At 43.7% G+C, this 18,759-nt stretch overlaps 1 protein-coding gene across 3 annotated transcripts; it reads right to left on the reverse strand.

The window, feature by feature from the left end:
• Positions 1–3,907: 3,907 nt before the first annotated feature.
• AKTIP (AKT interacting protein) lies at positions 3,908–13,060 on the reverse strand. Of its 3 annotated transcripts, none has more exons than XM_061355414.1 (9): positions 12,913–13,060; positions 11,418–11,623; positions 10,267–10,331; positions 10,085–10,185; positions 8,681–8,769; positions 8,511–8,609; positions 8,169–8,276; positions 7,440–7,500; positions 3,908–4,832 (listed from the first exon to the last, which is right to left on the reverse strand). In XM_061355414.1, exons 1-9 carry the CDS (start codon positions 12,952–12,954, stop codon positions 4,725–4,727), a joined length of 879 nt encoding a protein of 292 aa, XP_061211398.1. In that variant the 5' UTR covers positions 12,955–13,060; the 3' UTR covers positions 3,908–4,724. The 3 variants fall into 3 exon arrangements, with proteins under 3 accessions (XP_061211398.1, XP_061211396.1, XP_061211397.1); XM_061355412.1 differs by having other exon boundaries at positions 3,908–4,835; XM_061355413.1 differs by lacking the exon at positions 12,913–13,060 and adding an exon at positions 12,773–12,906 and having other exon boundaries at positions 3,908–4,835.
• Positions 13,061–18,759: the final 5,699 nt, after the last annotated feature.

Below are 18,759 nucleotides of genomic sequence, written 5' to 3' on the forward strand. Positions count from 1 at the left end.
GGATGGCAGCACAGCCTTCTGGCGTGTCGGCCACCCCTCCCAGCTTAGTGTCATCAGCAAACTTGCTGATAGTACACTCAATTCCCTCATCTAAATCGTTGATGAATATATTAAATAATACTGGTCCCAGTACCGACCCTTGAGGCACTCCACTAGATACAGGCCTCCAACTAGACTCCGCCCCATAGACTACAACTCTCTGGCTTCTCTCCTTCAGCCAGTTCACAGTCCACCTCACTACCCGATCATCCAGACCACACTTCCTCAATTTAGCCGCAAGGATGCTGTGGGAGACCGTGTCAAACGCTTTGCTGAAGTCAAGGTAGACCACATCCACTGCTCTACCATCATCCATCCACCGTGTTATTTCCTCATAAAAGGCTACGAGATTGGTCAAGCACGACTTCCCCTTGGTGAAGCCATGTTGACTGCCCCTCATAACCCTCTTATCCTTGATATGCCTTAAGATGGCACCAAGGATAAGGTGTTCCATCACTTTCCCAGGAATGGAGGTGAGGCTAACCGGTCTATAGTTACCCGGGTCCTCCTTCTTGCCCTTTTTGAAGACAGGAGTGACATTTGCTTTCCTCCAGTCCTCAGGCACCTCTCCCGTTTCCCAAGGCTTGGTAAAGATGATGGAGAGCGGTCCAGCAATGACCTCAGCCAGTTCCCTCAGCACCCGCGGGTGCATCCCATCTGGACCCATGGATTTATGGATATCCAGATTGCTCAACTGGTCTTTAACCCATTCCTCATCGACTAAGGCAGACCGCTCCGTTGACCTATCTTCATCCGGGGTCTCAGCGGTACAGGGCTCTTCAGGACTGCCTCCGGCAGAGTAGACAGAGACAAAGAAGTCATTCAGTAACTCTGCCATCTCTGTATCTTCTGTCACCAGGGCACCCGTCCCGTTCATCAGCGGGCCTACATTGCCTCTGGTGTTAGTTTTACCTGCCATGTATTTGAAAAAGCTCTTTCTGCTGTCCTTAACTTAACTGTCCTTAACTGCTGTCCTGTTTCCTGCGTCAAGTGCTTCACCAAGCACTTGGCGCAGGAAACAGCTGAGGTCCCACAGGGCAGCCACAGTTATAGCCTGGTCCTGCACCACCTATGAGCTTTTCTGCTGGAACAGGAGACCAAGACACCAGCTCCCCCCACACCACCTCCCACTCTCACCTCCCAAAGGAGCAGATAGCAGCAACCAAGCTCACACCTCCCAGGAGAGCCAGATGTGATCTTCCAGCTCTTCATCAAAGGTCCCAGGGACAACTGACCTGATGTGTGCAGGAGGCCTCTGCAGAGCTGCCCAGGGCCATGCTGGCACAGGAGGTGCCACAGGTGCTGCTGGCACACCAGGACCTCAGGCAGCAAGCACACTGTGCCTGAGCAGACACTCAGCCCCATGGCCGGGGCAGGCGGCTGCTGATGGGGGAGCACAGCAAAAGTGGCATTGCTTGTGACATGTGATTGAGCAACTAAGTTTTAAAGCACTATTCTACACTGCCCCAGTGCCCTGGAGATCACTGCACCAGGGACATGCTGTGCCCCGCTATGCATTCCCCTACTGAGGCAGGAGGGAACCCTCTGTGTGCACATGCACTCCCAGCACCGTTACCAGCTTTTCAAGATACACCTGTGTCCTGGGTTTAACAGTAGCACTGAGCGACTGCTCCAGAAGTTCTGTGCTTCCCATTGCTTTCCCACAATGGGTAAGGAGGAGAGGGAAGGACAAGGTCCTGCTGCACGTGTCACCACAGAACTACCAACAAGAACAGTGGAGGATCACTTGCCTCCTGCTCAGATCTGTTTTCCTTTTGTGCTCAATACATGTAAACAATTGGGAGTTACAGCTGCCACCCCAGTGCTGTTCTCACAAAGTAACTACCCTAAGCATGAAAGATGAAGAATGCAAAAACAAAGTTAGAAAAACCATCTTTAAATAAAGGGGTCAAAAGTTCTGCTGCAGGAAAGAGAACATAAACGAAAGCTTTGATCTGAAGCAGAACTCAAACATTTATTATGTTGTGGATTTGGTTTTTTAACTTTGGTTTTGTTTGGTTGTTTGTTTTTGTTTGGGGGGGTATGTGTGTGTTTTTTGATTTGGATTTGGTGTGGGTTCCGCCCCCCTCCTCCCTTCAAAAACGCACTTCAGAACAAAGTTCTTTGCAGTCCCAGGCCTTCTCCCACTCCTTCCTTCCAAAGGGGCTGGAACAGAAGAAAGAAACCACCAGAAAAACCTCAAATCCATTATTTCCACAGGCTTATTTCAAGGTTTGAGTTGAACATTTTGTTCCAGTATGTCATCCTCACCTGCAAGAAAGTAACATTTAGTTCCCCATTATTTAGCTGGTGCTGGTTTCTAGCACTGCTGCAGAAACAGATCAGAGTGCTCCTCTCAGCAGCCACTGTTTCAAGACTCAAACAGGACAATATCCTACACCCAGTCTGCTGGCTTTGCTATACCCATTTTGAAATGCCACTGCCTCAACGCATCTTCATCTCAGCCTCCTAACAAAGTTGGATGAAGCTCCAGGCTAGAGGAGCCAGATCTGTGTTGAAGATAGTAGGAACTGACTTTACTCTCAATTAACTGCCCTACAAAACATGCCAGGTCACAGACATCTTACCCAGTGATTGATTCAAACTTGACAAAAATGGCCTTTTGGAAGATCTGCGCTCAACCACCACTATCAATGCAGCTTACAATTAATAGCCCAGTGCATTTAAAGGTTTAAATCTGCTGTACTAATCCATAGGGCCTGAACCTATATGAAGGTTTAGAAAGAACATTTCAGCATTCAGTCAAGAACTTCATTCCTGTAACAGACACTCTACAAAAAATGAGAGGAGTTAAAGAGGAAAGACGAACCACAGGAGGGTGGTGAGGCACTGGAATGGGTTGCCCAGGGAAATTGTGAATGCTCCATCCCTGGCAGTGCTGGACAGAGCCTTGGGTGGCATGGTTTAGTGTGAGGTGTCCCTGCCCTGGCAGGGGGTTGGAACTACATGATCTTAAGGTCCTTTCCAATCCTAACTGTTCTACGATTCTATAAATGCACCTCTGGATGCACTTCCTTCTGTGCCTTAAGAAGGATCCTTGCTCTCCACACACCCTCTGAATTCTTGTGTCTTAAGAGGAATTCCAGCAGTAGGAGAGACACTCCAGGCAGCCCCAGGAAACTGATGCACCTCAAAGGCAGAAGCTCTAAAAGATTTAAAACAACATCATGCAGTAAATTTCAACACTGCCTAAAACAGAGTAAGGTAATTCTTTTACACAGTGTTAAGTGCTGCACAGAAATTACGTCATCCTTAACAGTACATGAAATTACTCATTTGATGTGTGAGAGCGCATTACTTGTGACATCACTGTTTCCTTAAGGGCTAAGAAGTTTCTCCCTTCGACAACAAGTAGATTTAGTCTGTCAGATAAAAGCAAAAGACAGAACCCCCCCAAAACACACAGCACAGTACACCATTCCCCACACTCTCCAAACACCTCATCTCATTTATACATGAAGTCATTGCTGGTTGTTACTAGACAGCAGGGTTTGCATTAACACCATCAGTATGGGTATGAGAAGCCACAGAAAGGCAGCCCAACTGCAAAGGGTTAACATTGTGTTCTGATAGGAAAATCCCATTAGGCAAGAATAATGCGTTATGCTAGGCTACAGCATTAGGAAGCCTCTTGTGAAAAGATTCTGTCCTGAGCTCATATGTGCTTTAGAAAGGTTTCCCTGTATGTGGATCAAAAATATTATCCAATATTTTCAGTATGTAACACCCCGTTATCCAGTAACATCCCGAACACACATGCAAGTGAATGCATATGCATCCAGGTGCTTCCGTACCGGCTCATCTTTGCTAAAGATCTACAACACAGACAAAGAAAGGGACAAAAGCAAGATCACAAGTTCTTTTTATTGTAAGATGTCACTATTAACACACATTAGTCAAGCTATCCTAAGTAATCCCCTTCCCCTAGACAGCTAGGGAATCTAAAATTTTGTATGATTTCATTAGCTCAAGAGACCACCATTACAAGCTTTGATTTTAGTGTTTATGTAATAAAAGTAAGAAGCCTGTCATTCTGCTTTCACCCTATCAAACTAATGTGCGCTTTAGTGACAATATCCATTTACATATCAATAATATATCATACATCATCCCCAGCTTTATCTCAGGAAAGTGCTAAATGAAGTCAATGAACCGCCTATTTACAATTTCAAATCCTAATATATTTACAATAGAAACCAAAAGTATTTAAAACCATTAAATATAGTGTTTAACTCTGCTATATTAGTTTACATGAACACAGCTTACCTCTGGCATCATATCTCCAATACTAATATTTCTGCCAGTAATTTAAGATTAAAAAAAAACTGCTATTCCTGGAGGGAAAAAATAAAAGCTTAAAAACCAACCCAAAGCCTCCAGGCATTTCAGAGCCCTGAGGAACTACCCACCATAGACAGTCTTCAAGTAGAAGCACTGCAGTCAGTGTTCAAGAGACTTCCAAACTCCAGGCAAGCCTTTAAAACCTAATGCATATGTAAAACCTTAAGAGTCAGTAATCCAATGAACAGGTTTACTGGAGTCACTGCTACCATTCAGTTTTTACTAATCCGTAGTTAAGAAGGAAACTGCTGCTTTGCTGTTTCTCCTTCTGTTACATTCCCTCCACCCACAGAAAGTGTTTTGTGCACCACTGTCCAGAAGAGCTAAGTAGGCATCGTCTTCTCCTCTTTGCTGAAAGGCTGAACTGTGCCAGGCTTTACCCAGGAGAGGCCAGAAACATGCATGCTTTTGCAGTGCTGATCTTCTGGCTTCTTCTAGGCAGAAAAAGAATCAAGTCAGAATTATCAGATACCTAATAAGTAAGGTCCATTGTAAGTCCCTCCCCATCCATTGGCAAATACAAGCATAGCAGAGGCTAACATCATTTCCTCTCCTCAAAGAGGGACAGAAAAATACCTATTGGTTTCATTTCTGGGAGCGTGTGTGGCATCTGTGGAACCATGCTGACATTACAGAGAGTTTCAGTGACTTAGTTCATGTACTGCTACCCTATCACACAATAAAGATCAAAAGACATGCTTTGGGTAGTGCCCTCTGCTTGAACATCCATGTCCCAGCACTGCTGCACTGCTGTTTGCCAAGTTTCCTGGTTCTACAGAAAGGAGTGTCAATCCAAATCAAAACGTTTCTATCATTAACCTGACAATATAACCGTAGCATACTACCTTGCTATGCTGTGTATGCCCAGTATGCTGGCACACTGTGCAGCACTCCATCCCACTGAAGTCGTCCAAATGCAAATTAATATGGGAAAGCAGCAAGAGACACCTTTCCTATACCACTGAGTTTCTGAATGCTTTCCAAAGATGGTCTTTCCCTTCCCTGAGCACTCACCATGGTTAAACATTTCAACAGTAACTACTTCTACTCAACACAATGCACTGAACATTTGAGACCAATTACTGCAATTTAGAAAACAAAGAAAAAAAGGCAGGCTTCAAGTTGAGGGAGAAAGATGTAACTTCAAGCATCTGTAGATCTGAAGCAGTTTAAGATGACCAGTACATAAGATACCTTCTCCAGCACATCAAAGAAACAGAATAGCTTGCTGGTTTTTTTTGCATACCAGGAGCCAGCCCTGCCTCCACACTGCTAGAGGCTCATCAGATGCCAACTACATCAAACCTGGAATGATGCATCGAGTTCTAGAAAGCAGTAATTTTGTACGTACACTTGGTCATACTATGGGAAGCCTGACAAAGTAAAACAAGACAGAAAGAAAACTGATCTTGTACTTCTGTCCCTCCCAATGTCTTCTGTATAAGGTGACAGTGCATGACAGAATTGCCATTAACACATCAGACAGCAGCAAGTGAGAAGGATCAATTAAACTTTAACCTAGCAAAGTAGCATCTGCCTATCACATGCTACACAAAGGATATTATCTAGCAAGAGCCCTGTGCTCAGCAGGGATCTGGGACATCACAGCCTGCCCTGGGCAAAAAAATTTAAGTTCTCAGCTACACTGACCTTTTGGAACAAAACTCCTAAGCCATACAAGTTGGGCCATTCCTGCTATCAGCAAACTACTTGTACCACACATGCAATAGTTGAAGATGTCTGTTTTCACTTTAAAAGGAATTAACATGCACCTCCAAAGGACAAAAAGAAAAAAGTCATAATTTGCTATCAGTCTCAGACAATATCATGTGCCTTCCATTTCAAGCACTTCAACCTGTCCCTTCCCTGTATTTTTTTGTTTAAAAGGATAAGAATGAAGGAGGTAGAGAGTGAAGGAGAAAGGGGAAAAGTAGTCAAAAGTATTTTCTAAATTTCTTTTTAAGAACACAAAAAAGTCAGAATCTGATCAAAATATTTTCCTTTGTGTTCTAAGGCTGGAGAAAGGCCACCGCACTTCAAGCCCTGATGTGACTCCTGCAGCTGGGCACATAGCTCACTGGCAGTGTATTGTATTAAGATCAATACAGTCAAAAATGCCATTCATGCCAGAAGTGCTTGAGTTAAAGCAGTGAGGAAGACTGAAGTTGGGACTACTGAAAAAAAAATATTTAATTACAAAAAATGCAGCAAACCAACCCACAGTTCTAATGCAGTGAGGCTAAATCAGCAACTAAAACGTTCAGTGTGCATTTGCTTGCCAGTCCAGCAAAGATACCAGCCACCATTTCAGACTCACTAGGCTCTGCAAGTGGATTGACTTGTCATGGCACTCAGAGGATCACCCTGTGCCACCTCTTGTCAAGCACAACAGCAAAATAAACCTCAACCACCAAACACTCCCCACCCCACAAAGCAAAGGTGTTACTCAGGTGAAAACTATTTGAACCAATACATTCTTGCCATATCAGCATAAGTGCTTAGTGACACAAGTCATTAAACTAAGCAACCTTCAATTCCCTGATGTTCCCTTACTAGAAATCAGTAGTGTCAGAAGTGTGAGGAAGGAACTCTGCTTCAGAAAGTTTGGAACGAGAAGAAAGCCCCAAAGCTTTGCTTCAGTAATAAAAGATCTCTCAGCAGAAGAGAACAAAGCTGGGGACTGCTGGGCTACACAGAAGTAGTAATGGCCACAAGAAGTGCAGGACAAGCTGCAGTCAGCAAACCTTTCCCATTCTTCCCTCCCTTTCATCCCTGAACAAAAAGAATATCTGCCAAGTGCGCCAGCAACTGTACTAACAAAGCTTTCTAGCTAGCTCAGTGATTAACTGCTTAACACACTGAAGTTAGAACAGTGACATAAGTACTTAGTTAGGAGACCAAATCAGTTCCAGCATGCCTACTGATCCAAAACAGGAGTGGAATAAGGTCTGACTACTACATGTTCAGCACAAACAACCTTTCCTCCCTTATCAGGCAATAAACCCTTCCTATTGTGAGAATCTGGACTTTGTGCATACCTTCTGAGACAACATCTTCTCTCTAGCTTCATCATGTATAGCTGGATTCCATGGAGAAAAACTGGAGAAAGAACAGTTATCTCTTACTATGAATTTTTGCAGACTACAGAATTGACAGAGGAGAAAGCAGCCATTTTCCTGTTCAATTTCAAGTAAATCACAAGTCTGACTTTTCAGTGTTAAAACATAAATAACTAAATTCATATTATCATAGATCTTTTCAACAAGAAATTATTTAGGTTTTCATTTTGTTTGCCGTGAGAACTAGCAATTCAGCAGGAATTACATCAGATACTACTCATATTCACCTTGGAGCTGACTGCCCCATCGTCCATATAGTCGTAAGTATTTTAAAAGTATGACCAAAGCTACAGTCATGCAAACTGAGCTCAGGAAAGCCCAAAAGCAGTATTTACTCCATCCTATCTCTACTTGAGTGAAGTGGAGTGCTTGGGGGCTTTTTTTTTTGTTTGGGATTTTGCTGAGGCATTTTTAAGTCCTGGTTACTTAGTGAAAGACATAGTAAAATCAAGTGCCTGATTAGGTTTGAGATTTATGCAATGCTAAACAGAAGGAAATGAGGGCAGGTAGGACTACTCCAAGTATTGCTATAAATGTAACAAAAGAACCAGGTCAATCAACTTGCCAGACAAAGGCTTCAAACCAACAACCGTAGCAAAACTTATCCTTGAAACATCAGGACACAGTGAATTTGCTCATGGTACTTACATGATTGCATACGGATCCTCTATTTTGGGCTGATCGAATAAATGACTGCTGCATAGTTTGACACTGTCCACCACTTTACTTTTGAACAGCTGAATATCTTTTTCATAGCTGCAATAGGGCAGTAAATAACATTAAGTACTTGCAAGCTGGAAGATGTTTGCTCTAGAAGCTCTAGAAGACTTGGCAGAACCTCAACTTTAGTTCCTAATGCACCCAACTCTGGAGGTAAAGACTGAACTGATAATTTCCAGAAATGAAATCAAATACAAACCTCTTGCTTCTGCAAGTCTATGTAAAAAAAACTCTTAAGAGACCATGCCTATATGCATGGAAGATACTTACAGCACTGCAGCCTCAGGGTTCAGGGGAGTAGTTGTGTCAATCTTGTAGAAGACTCTGCGAGCATACATTAATACTTGCCATATATGATTATGATTTCGTCTAGAAAGAACAAAACACAATGAAGAAAGGAACGGGTGTCTTTCAAAACATGTATCAATGTTACCACTAACCTCCATTTTGCAAATGCTCTTTTCACATCCAGTTCACCAGAGAGAGGATCTACTAGTGGATGGAAGACAGGCAGATCAAAAACCAAGCGCTGCATGGGGGGAAAAAAAAATAAAAGAAATTCATTATGACAACTTCAATCCTAACGCTAAAACCACCAGGTGAAGGTCAGTCAGATGTTGCTTCCACATACTAATTAATTGTTACTGTTCTAAAAGAAAGCAACTTGAAGAGATTTTTATCAGCTGTGAAACCGTAATTCAACACACCCACATTACATACAGGGTCTTGTCCTCTCTCTCATGCTTATCACCAAATCAGGAAACTAATCCAGCCAACTGCACAGGCACCAGTGCCAACACAGGTAATAACAGCAGATTAAGATCAGATTAAAGGAGTTTCTATCGTTTAGCTATTTGTGACTGAAAGCTTTTCATATACTTAGGCTACAGTCAATTATTTTTCTGTCCTACACATCTTTTAGTAAAGTCTGCAGTGCCACCACACTATTTTCAGTTCTGTAAAGCTAGTTTCCTCCAGTGTTTATGTATTCCCCCAAAACAAAACTTAATTTCAGCAAGAAGGTTTGAAAGCCCTATGGAAGCATAATGATGGCTGTATGAGACATACTAAAGTCTAATCTTTGAAAGAAACTATTTCCTACTACTTACGTTCTTTTAATGACAGCTTTCCAAAGAGCTTGACACCAAGCACACAGCATTGCAACTTGTTCTCAGCTACAGCATCTACACACACCCAGTGTTCCTCTTGAAGAGATTTGGCCAAAAGGGCTGGCTGCTGTGCTCTGAACAGTAAGATTGCCACAATTTTTTTTAACTGATGTAGTAACTTGGATACTTTTTCCTCAAGGGAAAAAGAGAAGTAGGTAACACCACACTACCTATCTCCTCCTCTTTTGTTTCACCAATGTTCTCCTCAAGTTCTTTATTTCTTTAACATAATTTAGAAACGAGACTGGCAAGAAATTCTGCAGTACTACAGCAAGCACAGCACAGGTGCCTGGATTTTATGTTCCATTGTGTTGCTACTCAGAATCTGGATACTTCGTTTATTGTTTCAATCTTAACTGCCTTGCTGGGGAAGCAGCAGATCAACAGTTGAGGTTAAAAAAAAACCTGGTTGATTACTTAATACTCCAATGCATGTAACCTCAGGAAGTCCACTCTACACCAGCCTCAGTAATCAGAGAAACATGATCCCTCCACAGATGTTAGGAAATATGTGTAAGACACTGCAAATGAGCACAGCCAACTGGAAAAAAAAAATCCTAGTTAAGGAAATGAGAAGTTAACTGGTCTATTACCTTTAACATAAAACATGACATTAAAAGTCATACTTAAAACACTATGAAACAAGAAAAACTCAAGACACACACAACCACTTACCGGGCAGTCTCCATCTGGATAATTATCAGGAATATAGACAGTAAATTTAAACACACCATCCTGGTAGAGCCCATGTCTTATGAATATTACACCAAACCACACTGCAAGTGAGAAAGTTTGCTTGAGTGAAAGAATTTTAAAACATATATAAATAAATTTTTAAAAGTTAAGTTTAAACTTACTTAATGCTGATCGGTAAGATGGCTGCACATAGACACCTGGCAACTTCTGCTTTACAACCAAGGTACTGCAATCAGAATCAGCATTTAGAACAGCTCCACAACTACACTAAATTCACAGCAAGCAGTAAACACAACAGTAAACCCATAGTATACTACCAATAGCTTAACACAGCTTAACTTGTTCCACAAATGTATACTGGGTTCCCGACGGCAGACAGCTCACAGTGAGGAGCTGGCAGAAAACTAGTGAAACCATGTTCTTCCCCTCTCACTTTTCCTACCCCTTCAATGCAGAAGGAAAACATAGTTCTTGAATTAAGAAGTCAGTGTCAGTTCCCTGAAAAAAAAGATTAATGTTTGAAGAGTTCTCACTTTCCATGTAATGGTTAAATGCAAAAAATGAGACTTAGCGTTGCATAAGGACTCCAGGGATTTCATTCCAAAAGGCACTACATACTTGAGAATCCAGTACGTCTATTATAGAGGAAGTCCCTTTAGCACTGTAGCACAGAATAGTTTATGTAACTTTACAGAACTAGAAAGTTTTGCAGACAAATAGATTTGTATGCTCCCACAGCTGTCCAGAAACTACTAGATTGGATCAAACGCAGATGATCCAAAGAAAGCTATTTAAATCCCTCACAGGTTTGATGTTAAATATCACTGACAGGAAATAATATAGTCTTCCTAATATCCATATCAGACAGCATTCAAGTGTTTCATGTAACAACTGAAGGGAAGTTCCCAAATCACAGCTCCACTAGCCATACATTAATAACCACCTCCCCAGTAGACAGCTGTTCATATCTAGTCTAATATTTGTTTCAAAATGTCAGTATTTCTGACCATCTATCAGGATAACTGGTCAGGATGCCTAAACCCAAAATGTGTTTACTTCACGGCTGAGAAATATAGTAATTCAGAGAATAACATCTAAACACACCCCTTAAAATCTCATCTCACGTACTGCTCCTCTTCTACATCAAGATAATGGGGCTGCTGCTCCAGAAGAATAATTTTGGTGGAATTTAAGATTTACTGCCTTCTATGGCAGAGACACAATGCAAAAACTAGATTCCTGCATGGCTTTTTTTCCCCCCACCAAAGCATAAGCCCAGTGCCCCAAAAAAGACAAAAAAGTGAAAACCTACAATTCTGCAAGTAGAGAATACTCCAAATAAAATGGCCCATAGGAAGCGTGTGTTCCATTTGTTGACTGGGACGACATGGCAGGTGAAGCAGGCTTGGTTATTGGCACAGCATTCTTTGGAATAGAAGGCAATTGTTTCTTTGCAGAGGCTCGTAGAGGACTGGTTCGCAGCTCTCCACTCAAAGTTTTCTCTTCAGCATCAGGTCTCTGTTAGATTAAAAGAGAACCAAAAGATTACAGGCTATATTTCATAAACATTTAATATTTGAACGTATTTTAACACAAGTTTAAACCCAACATGGCTAATTACAAGTTTGGCCAACGAAATATACCTTGGATTTCAGTGCTTGGGGCAGGGGTTGTGTCTTTTTTACATTCTGGTTTTAAACAGACTACTCAACCAAACCTAGCCTACAAGTACAAAAATAGTCAGTGCTGGACAGGAAATTTGCAGATTTAGGACAAACAATTAAGGAGGCTTAAATTTGTCTAGAAACTGGAAACAGCATATAACAGCTTAGAAGTCAATCTATTTCTAGCACACAGTGCATCAAGATAAATTATTTCTACTGACAAAATTCCTTGCATTCCAGTCTTTAAGAGTAGGCTAGTAATGCTGAGACGAAATAAGAACTTTCTACAGAAAAATTCATGCATTTTAATTCTTGCTTGTGCTTAAGGCACCAGCATCCTGCCTGGAAATGATTTATGTAGCCTCTTCCCACTGCAAGAGAATCACCATTTGACAGCAATATCAACTGTAAATCCTAACACAGGTTACAATATAAGAACCTTTTCATGCCTATACCATCTTTTATAAAAAAAAACAAAAACATTTCTACTCAGTCGGTGCTACAGTGCTAGAGAACACTGTACTATGTACATACCTCAAAAACATTCTGTGGATTGCAAAGACAAACCTGCAGCTTACAGACTCACAATGAGGCTGGTTGTGGTGACGAAAGGCATAATTTAAGTGTGTTTTGAAGCAGTTTAGGTTTAGACTACTAACAATACCTATGTCACAAGCACCATCAACAAAGTTATAGAGTTTGCCTTAGCACTGAATGCTAGAGATGTGACCAATGCTGGAACCATCATGCTTTTATCATTGCTACAATCTAAGGCTGCAATAGCATTATGGAGGCACAGTTCTGTCAACGCTCACTGCACACGCAATACCTGGCTAAGCTCTATAGAAGACAGTAAGCAAATGTCCTAAGAAGCAAGGACATCTGAACAAGTTTGTCTCATCTTTCTTATGTCAAGATGCTTCAGACAAGAAAAGTCAACAAATTCTGGAGCAAACTCCATCCACAGGCACATTCCAGTTGGCGCTGCTCAGAGCTAGCTTACACTTTTATTGAAGATGGTCACAATCCTGGGGATAAAAGACATGCTCCAGCTGTATTTGCAGATTGTCTGATGGTCTTTTCCAGAACTGCTGCCACCCCTCAATGCATGTTAACACCTCATGCCATCCATTCATTAAATACCTTGCGCACAGAACCTGTAGACATGCTCCAGAAAGGGTTCATAACGTGTATTCCAAATAAAGAACCACAACTTTTCAGTGTCTTCGAGTGTCCTCAAGCTCCTCTGGTTGATACCCTAAAAAAAAAAAAAAACACCAGAATGAATATCATTCTAACAGACAAACAGGATCCAGTATATAAATAGGATTTGGATCTATTTCTGCAGCCATCTTTGTATTTCTGTAATTTCAGCAAAAGTCTTACACACTTAAGATTGACAACAGTTAAAACTGCCAAAGCTCTATTACATCTAAGACTCCAGGACAATAACACAATTGTCTATGGAATCATTTTCACACATTAATTCCTGCCTTCTTTCTGCTAGAAAGACACTCCAGATTCTGCACCCCATGTTTTGTCTTGTCAATTGGAAAAAAAGACCATCTGTTGGCTCAGCACAGTCAAGAAAGATCCCCTATACACAAGAACATTAAGAAGTTGCCACTTCACCATTTGCATCCAGTCCCGGACAGTTCTAGAATGGCTTATTCTTGCTGCATGGGTAAGTGCTGTCCCTCACACATGCTGCTGACTTTGCATGCTTCTGAAGCACTTCAGTTTGAAAACATCTCTGCCCATTCCCAGTGAAAGAGATGATCTTCCCATTGAGTTTGCATCATGTGTGTGTCATTCTGTTTTCGTCTGCACTGGAACACCACCAGGAGTAGACAAAGGCACAGAACACAAAAGTTTTTCTGTAGCTCATTTAATGATTTCATTGTAAGCACAAAGGCTTAGTGCTTTTTATTTAACTGCTCCAGCAATTCAGCAACAAGAACCAGCAGTTCTTAAAGAGTTTCAAGTGCCACCTACTGTCTATGGCCTTAGTTTGCTCTCTTTTCTCCCCTTTTCTTCTTGCTCCATCTTGCTACTGTTTGTGTGAGAACTCCAACTCTTGTCTACACCTCTTGTTGAGCACAGCCTATTTCCTCTACTGTTCTCTCTTCTCCTCCTCACACTCTCCAGTTCCCTAGTTTCCCTTCCCCCCTTTCTACCCTCCTACTTCTGGCTACATTAAGGTTTTGAAGCAATTCAGTGTACTCAATTTCTTTAATAGGAAGTTGTACAACACTGATCAATGCAATTTACAGGATGTGAAAGAGAGAATGGCACAGGCTTCTAAGGTTTTCTACCGTAAGCAAGGCACTACCTGTTCACCCATTGCTTTAATTATAGAAAAAATAGTAATGTAACAACCAAAGATCTTCCTAAAAGGGAAACAGATGGCAATTTAAGACAGACAATTTATACAAAGGAAGTCGAGCAATGGTACAGTCATTTTTAGAACAAATCATAGGTATCCTTCTAGACTCCAAATCAGCCAGGCATTCAAAAAATGCAAGCACCATTCAGAAAAGTGATGAAAAATAATTCACTTTCCCACTCCAAAATGATCTCAAACATTCCAGTACATTTTTCCTGTTCAGCAGCCAATCTCACATCAGTCCAAGCCACTGAAAACAGTCACAGCATGGCTGCTGCTTGGCCATGCCCTGTGACAGCAGGGAGCTGTTTTCACTTTTCTCCATCTCCTGTCTGGGAAACAGAGCCATGCCAGAAGGCTATGCCCTTGGCCTTTTCTCTTCCATGAAACCCTGCCAGACTAAGTAAGGCAGAGACGCTGGGCAAGGAAGGTGCAAGACACTTCCTTGGGAAACTCCAGCATAGCCAGAGGGTGGAGGAACTGACGCACAAGAGCACCAAGTGCTATGGCTCTGACAAGAGAGAAAAGTGCTGGAAGCTGATGTACAGGTTGGAAGACAATTAACTGGAATCTGGACTGATTATGGGGTTTTGGTGGAATTTGTTTGTTTGTTTTGGGCTGCTGTTTTGGTTTTTCAGGGTGGTTTTTTCTGTTTGTTTGGGGTTTTTTGTTTTGTTTTTTTTTTAAGACTAAGTAATATAAAATTGTATTATTCCAGACTCACAGATATGAGATACAGGTGTTTGAGCAGGCCAAAGAGTGAAGTACATACATAAAAAACAGCCCAGCCTCATACCAGTGAGACAGAGAACTGATTTAGAAGCTTGATAACTGGTGCTAGATGGAATTCAGTCATTGACTCCACCTTGCAGAAAGCAGCTCTGCATCTCAGCACACTTACAGCATTGTCAAGAAGCTTTTTATTACAGGGCTGCTTACTTACAGGCTATTAAGAGCAGTTTGTTTCTCCAAATAAAACACTGATTTAGCTCTAGTTCAACTACAGAATAACTTCCAGAGATTTGCCTTTTGTCCAGCTGCTTGTCAGTAATAAGTCCTGCACTGGTGTTATCCTAAATTTACTGTTAATACTGTCTCCTGTCTCATTTGCCTGTTAAAATACTATTTATGATGGAAAACTAATAACCTGAGAGTAACAGCTTCCCAGAGGAAGCTAATTTAAAAAGCCTTTCAAGGTGTTTTAGAGCTTGTTTACTTCTAATCACACTCACTCCTTCCAGCCATGCTACCTGGAAGTGGAGAATGGTATCAGTACAGGAAACTTACCTGCAACTGATGATGTTCTCTAGTGCCTTCATTTCCCAATTTACTACCTTGCATTAATCACAAGAATAAATATACGTGTTTAAAAAATTACCAAAGGACAACACATTTAAGTTAGATTGCTTATCCTACTTCTCACAATGGTGAAGGTCTGCAGCAACGAGAGCCAAGTCCCAGTATGGTTAAGTGGAACTTCTAGGCAGGGTAGCCATTCAATCTTGCACAGGGCTACAACATTTACTATAAGGTTCCTATCAGTAAGTCATCTTACTGTGCTATAACTACTGAATCCACCAGCTTCCCAACAGAACCTGAAACACTCCCCTCATTTTATGAAAAGGGAATAAATGCATTCAAAATCACCACCCTACCTCCTTGCACAGTCATCAGTCACACTGCATCAACTAATAGGAGGCTTAAGAGTGTGCCACTCAGTTATGTGTTCTACTAATTCCTGCTACTTAAGAACAGAAAGTAACAGCAACCCTTCCCTGAGCAACCCTCCTCCCACAGGCTTTTTATGGGTATCTTTTTCTCTAGTGTTTTACTTCTAGTACAACAGCAATTAAAAAAGAGAACACAAACGTTGATTTCAAACACTTCTTCGAAAGGCCTTCAAGCTTGCACCCAGTACTGCACTGCTCAGGTTCTGCCAACCAGACCAGGAAAGCCACTTGTCACCACGAACAGCCTTATGCTGACCCTCACCAGAGCTGACATATACAGGACAAGACAACAGCAGTTAAACTCATGCAGTGCTTCATCATCCCTCCAAGATACTTCAAAACTCAAAGTTATCAGTAATAAAAACAAGCATTTTAAGTACTGTGCTTTTGCACGCTCTCTCCACTAGGTATTCTCATCAGAGATTGCCTCTGTTTACACCTACTTACATATCACGTGTCGTATTTTTCCCCTGTCATCTGCAGTCATTAGATTAAATACAACACTAAATCAGTTTGACAAAACTTCCTCTTGCCCGGAACACAGCAGTTTTATAAGTACTTTCCGGAAAAACCCTAAACCATTCCTCGAGAAGAAAACAAACAAGAAATACAGATAAACATACAATATAACGTTTCCATGTATGTTTTTATGCATTTTATTCCTTGAATTGCACCACCCCTACCCTGAGAACAAACAGAGCTGACAAGGCAGAGCACGAGATAACAACATTACTACTACTTGCCCAGCAACTGTAACTGTCCGTTTGCACCAGAACCGGTTTCTCCTCAGTACACCCACTCCCGGTCTCCTTCGGGCTCAGGGACCTCACCAGCCCACACCCGGCCCACCGTACAGGCGGGGGCCGCAGAAAGCGACAAGTACGCTGGCAGCAGCAGGAGCGCTGGCCAGTCAAGCCTGTTTGCCGACTTTTCCTTCACAGCTGTATTACAGCTTTCAGCCCCACACCTGCCGCTGTGATTTCAATCCTCTAACACACCTCTACAGGAACCATAACCCGCGCCAGCGAAGCCGCCCCTTATTAAACAGCCAACAGAGCAGAAGACGCTAGGAGTGACCTGCCGGCTCCCACCGGACACCTGGCTCTCCGGGGGCTATCAAACGGAAAACTAAAGACACGGTTCTCCGGAACCCCGAGCGAAACTCTCCCGTCAGTCCCGGGGATGCCTACGCCGCAGGATGCCACCGCTCGCAGGGCGCCCTGAGCGCCGCTGCTCGCCCCACCGCGCGGTCTCCTGAGGAGAGGTGCCGCGGATGCCCTGCGAGGAGGACGGCAGGGCCGGGCCGGTTCCCCCATGAGGCACAGCGCTGGCCGGGCCGGCAGCCGCCCCGCGGCGGCAGCAGCAGCAGCAGCAGCAGCAGCTCCTCAAAGGGCGCGGCGGGCCCCAGGCGGGCCCGGCCAGCAGGCAGGTGATGGCGGAGAGCTCACCCGCACCGAGGCTCCCGCCGCTCCGCTGCGGTGCGCGCACGGCCCTGCCGCGCCAGCCACCGCCGAAGCCACCACTGCCCCCTACCCCCGCCGCTGCCCCACTTAAAGCCCGCCCCCTCCTCACCGCACATCCGGACCCGTCCTTCCCCTGGGCCAATCGCCGCCCGGCTCTTCAGGGAGGGCTCCACAGGGCGGGGCGGTGCAGGCAGAGCCTGCCAATCACAGCCCCCTCCCTCTCCGGGGTGCCTCTAGGCTGACGCCTGTCCTGTCCTGACGCGAGGTGGGCGGTGCTGAGGGCTCCGCCCTGGGCACAAGGATTGGCCTGAGAGCCTGTCCATCTCCGAGCAGAACCAATGGGGCCATGTGACGCACCTGTCACTCTCTCAACAGGAAAAACGCGCTGGAGCTTAGGGAAACAAACAGCTCTCATTGGCCGGCGGTGGGAGCAGGGAGGCATGCCATTGGCTGGAGAGCCGAAGCCGCGGCCGCCGGCAGCCATGACCTGGCAGCGGGGCTGAGGAGCGCGGAACCGGGCCCCAGGGAGGGGCGAGGGCGAGAATGAGGGTGGGGGCGCGGTCGTGGGTCCGACAGTGTCCGAGCCAGAGCGGGCGGAGGGGGCCGCCTAGCGGCGGCTGGGGGGAGCGGGGCGGGCTTCAGCGGGGCTGAGATGGGGGGGAAAGGCCGGAAGTGTGCCTGAGGGGACCCGCCAGGTACACATACACAGTGTTACCTGTATGTATACTTACAAAATCTATCTCTGTAATCCTGCTGAAGAGAAGGATCAAGAACAAAACCCAGGAGTTATAATTTAGTTGAAATTACACTTTCTTTCTGAAACAAGTAGAACCAATTCAAAAACGCTGTGCCAAAAGTAGGTGGTGAAGGTTTGGCAGGTGACAACAAAATTCATGCTATCTGAAATATAAAATTACAGAGAAAATTAAAAATCAACTAAGGTGGGTTTTTGTGGTGTTCCTAAATCATGAGCAAAACCACCATACTGAGGGTATCACTGTCTCGGTGTGTAAGCTCTTACCTCCTTGTCCTCACAATGCCACGTCAAACTCTCCAGTTACTAAGGTCACAGTCCTGGCCAAAGCACTGCCTCAGCTTCAGGACCTTTTTGCAATTCCCTGCTCTTCCGTCGTTGCCCACACCTTCAAAGTGATGTACAGCCTCCATCGGGGTTCACACCCTAAGTTACATACCTTATAGCAGTCACCTGTCATCTCCATTTCTTTCCTAACCTGTAGGAGTAGCAGTCACCTGTCATCTCCCATTTCTTTCCTAACCTCTGCTCTCTATATATACTTTTACTTTTTGCTGCTTTCTTTTCCCATTATCCTTCCCTTGCTGGGTACCTTTCCAGAAACCCTTTTCCCATGGTTACCTCCCTCAGTGGGTGTCTCAGACCCAGCCCGTCCTC

This window comes from Neopsephotus bourkii, unplaced genomic scaffold (assembly GCF_033783945.1).
Source record: "Neopsephotus bourkii isolate Nb327-2 ecotype Australia unplaced genomic scaffold, CSIRO-AGI_Nbou_v1 NB_797, whole genome shotgun sequence".
In the NCBI taxonomy this organism is placed as follows: Eukaryota; Metazoa; Chordata; class Aves; order Psittaciformes; family Psittacidae; genus Neopsephotus; species Neopsephotus bourkii.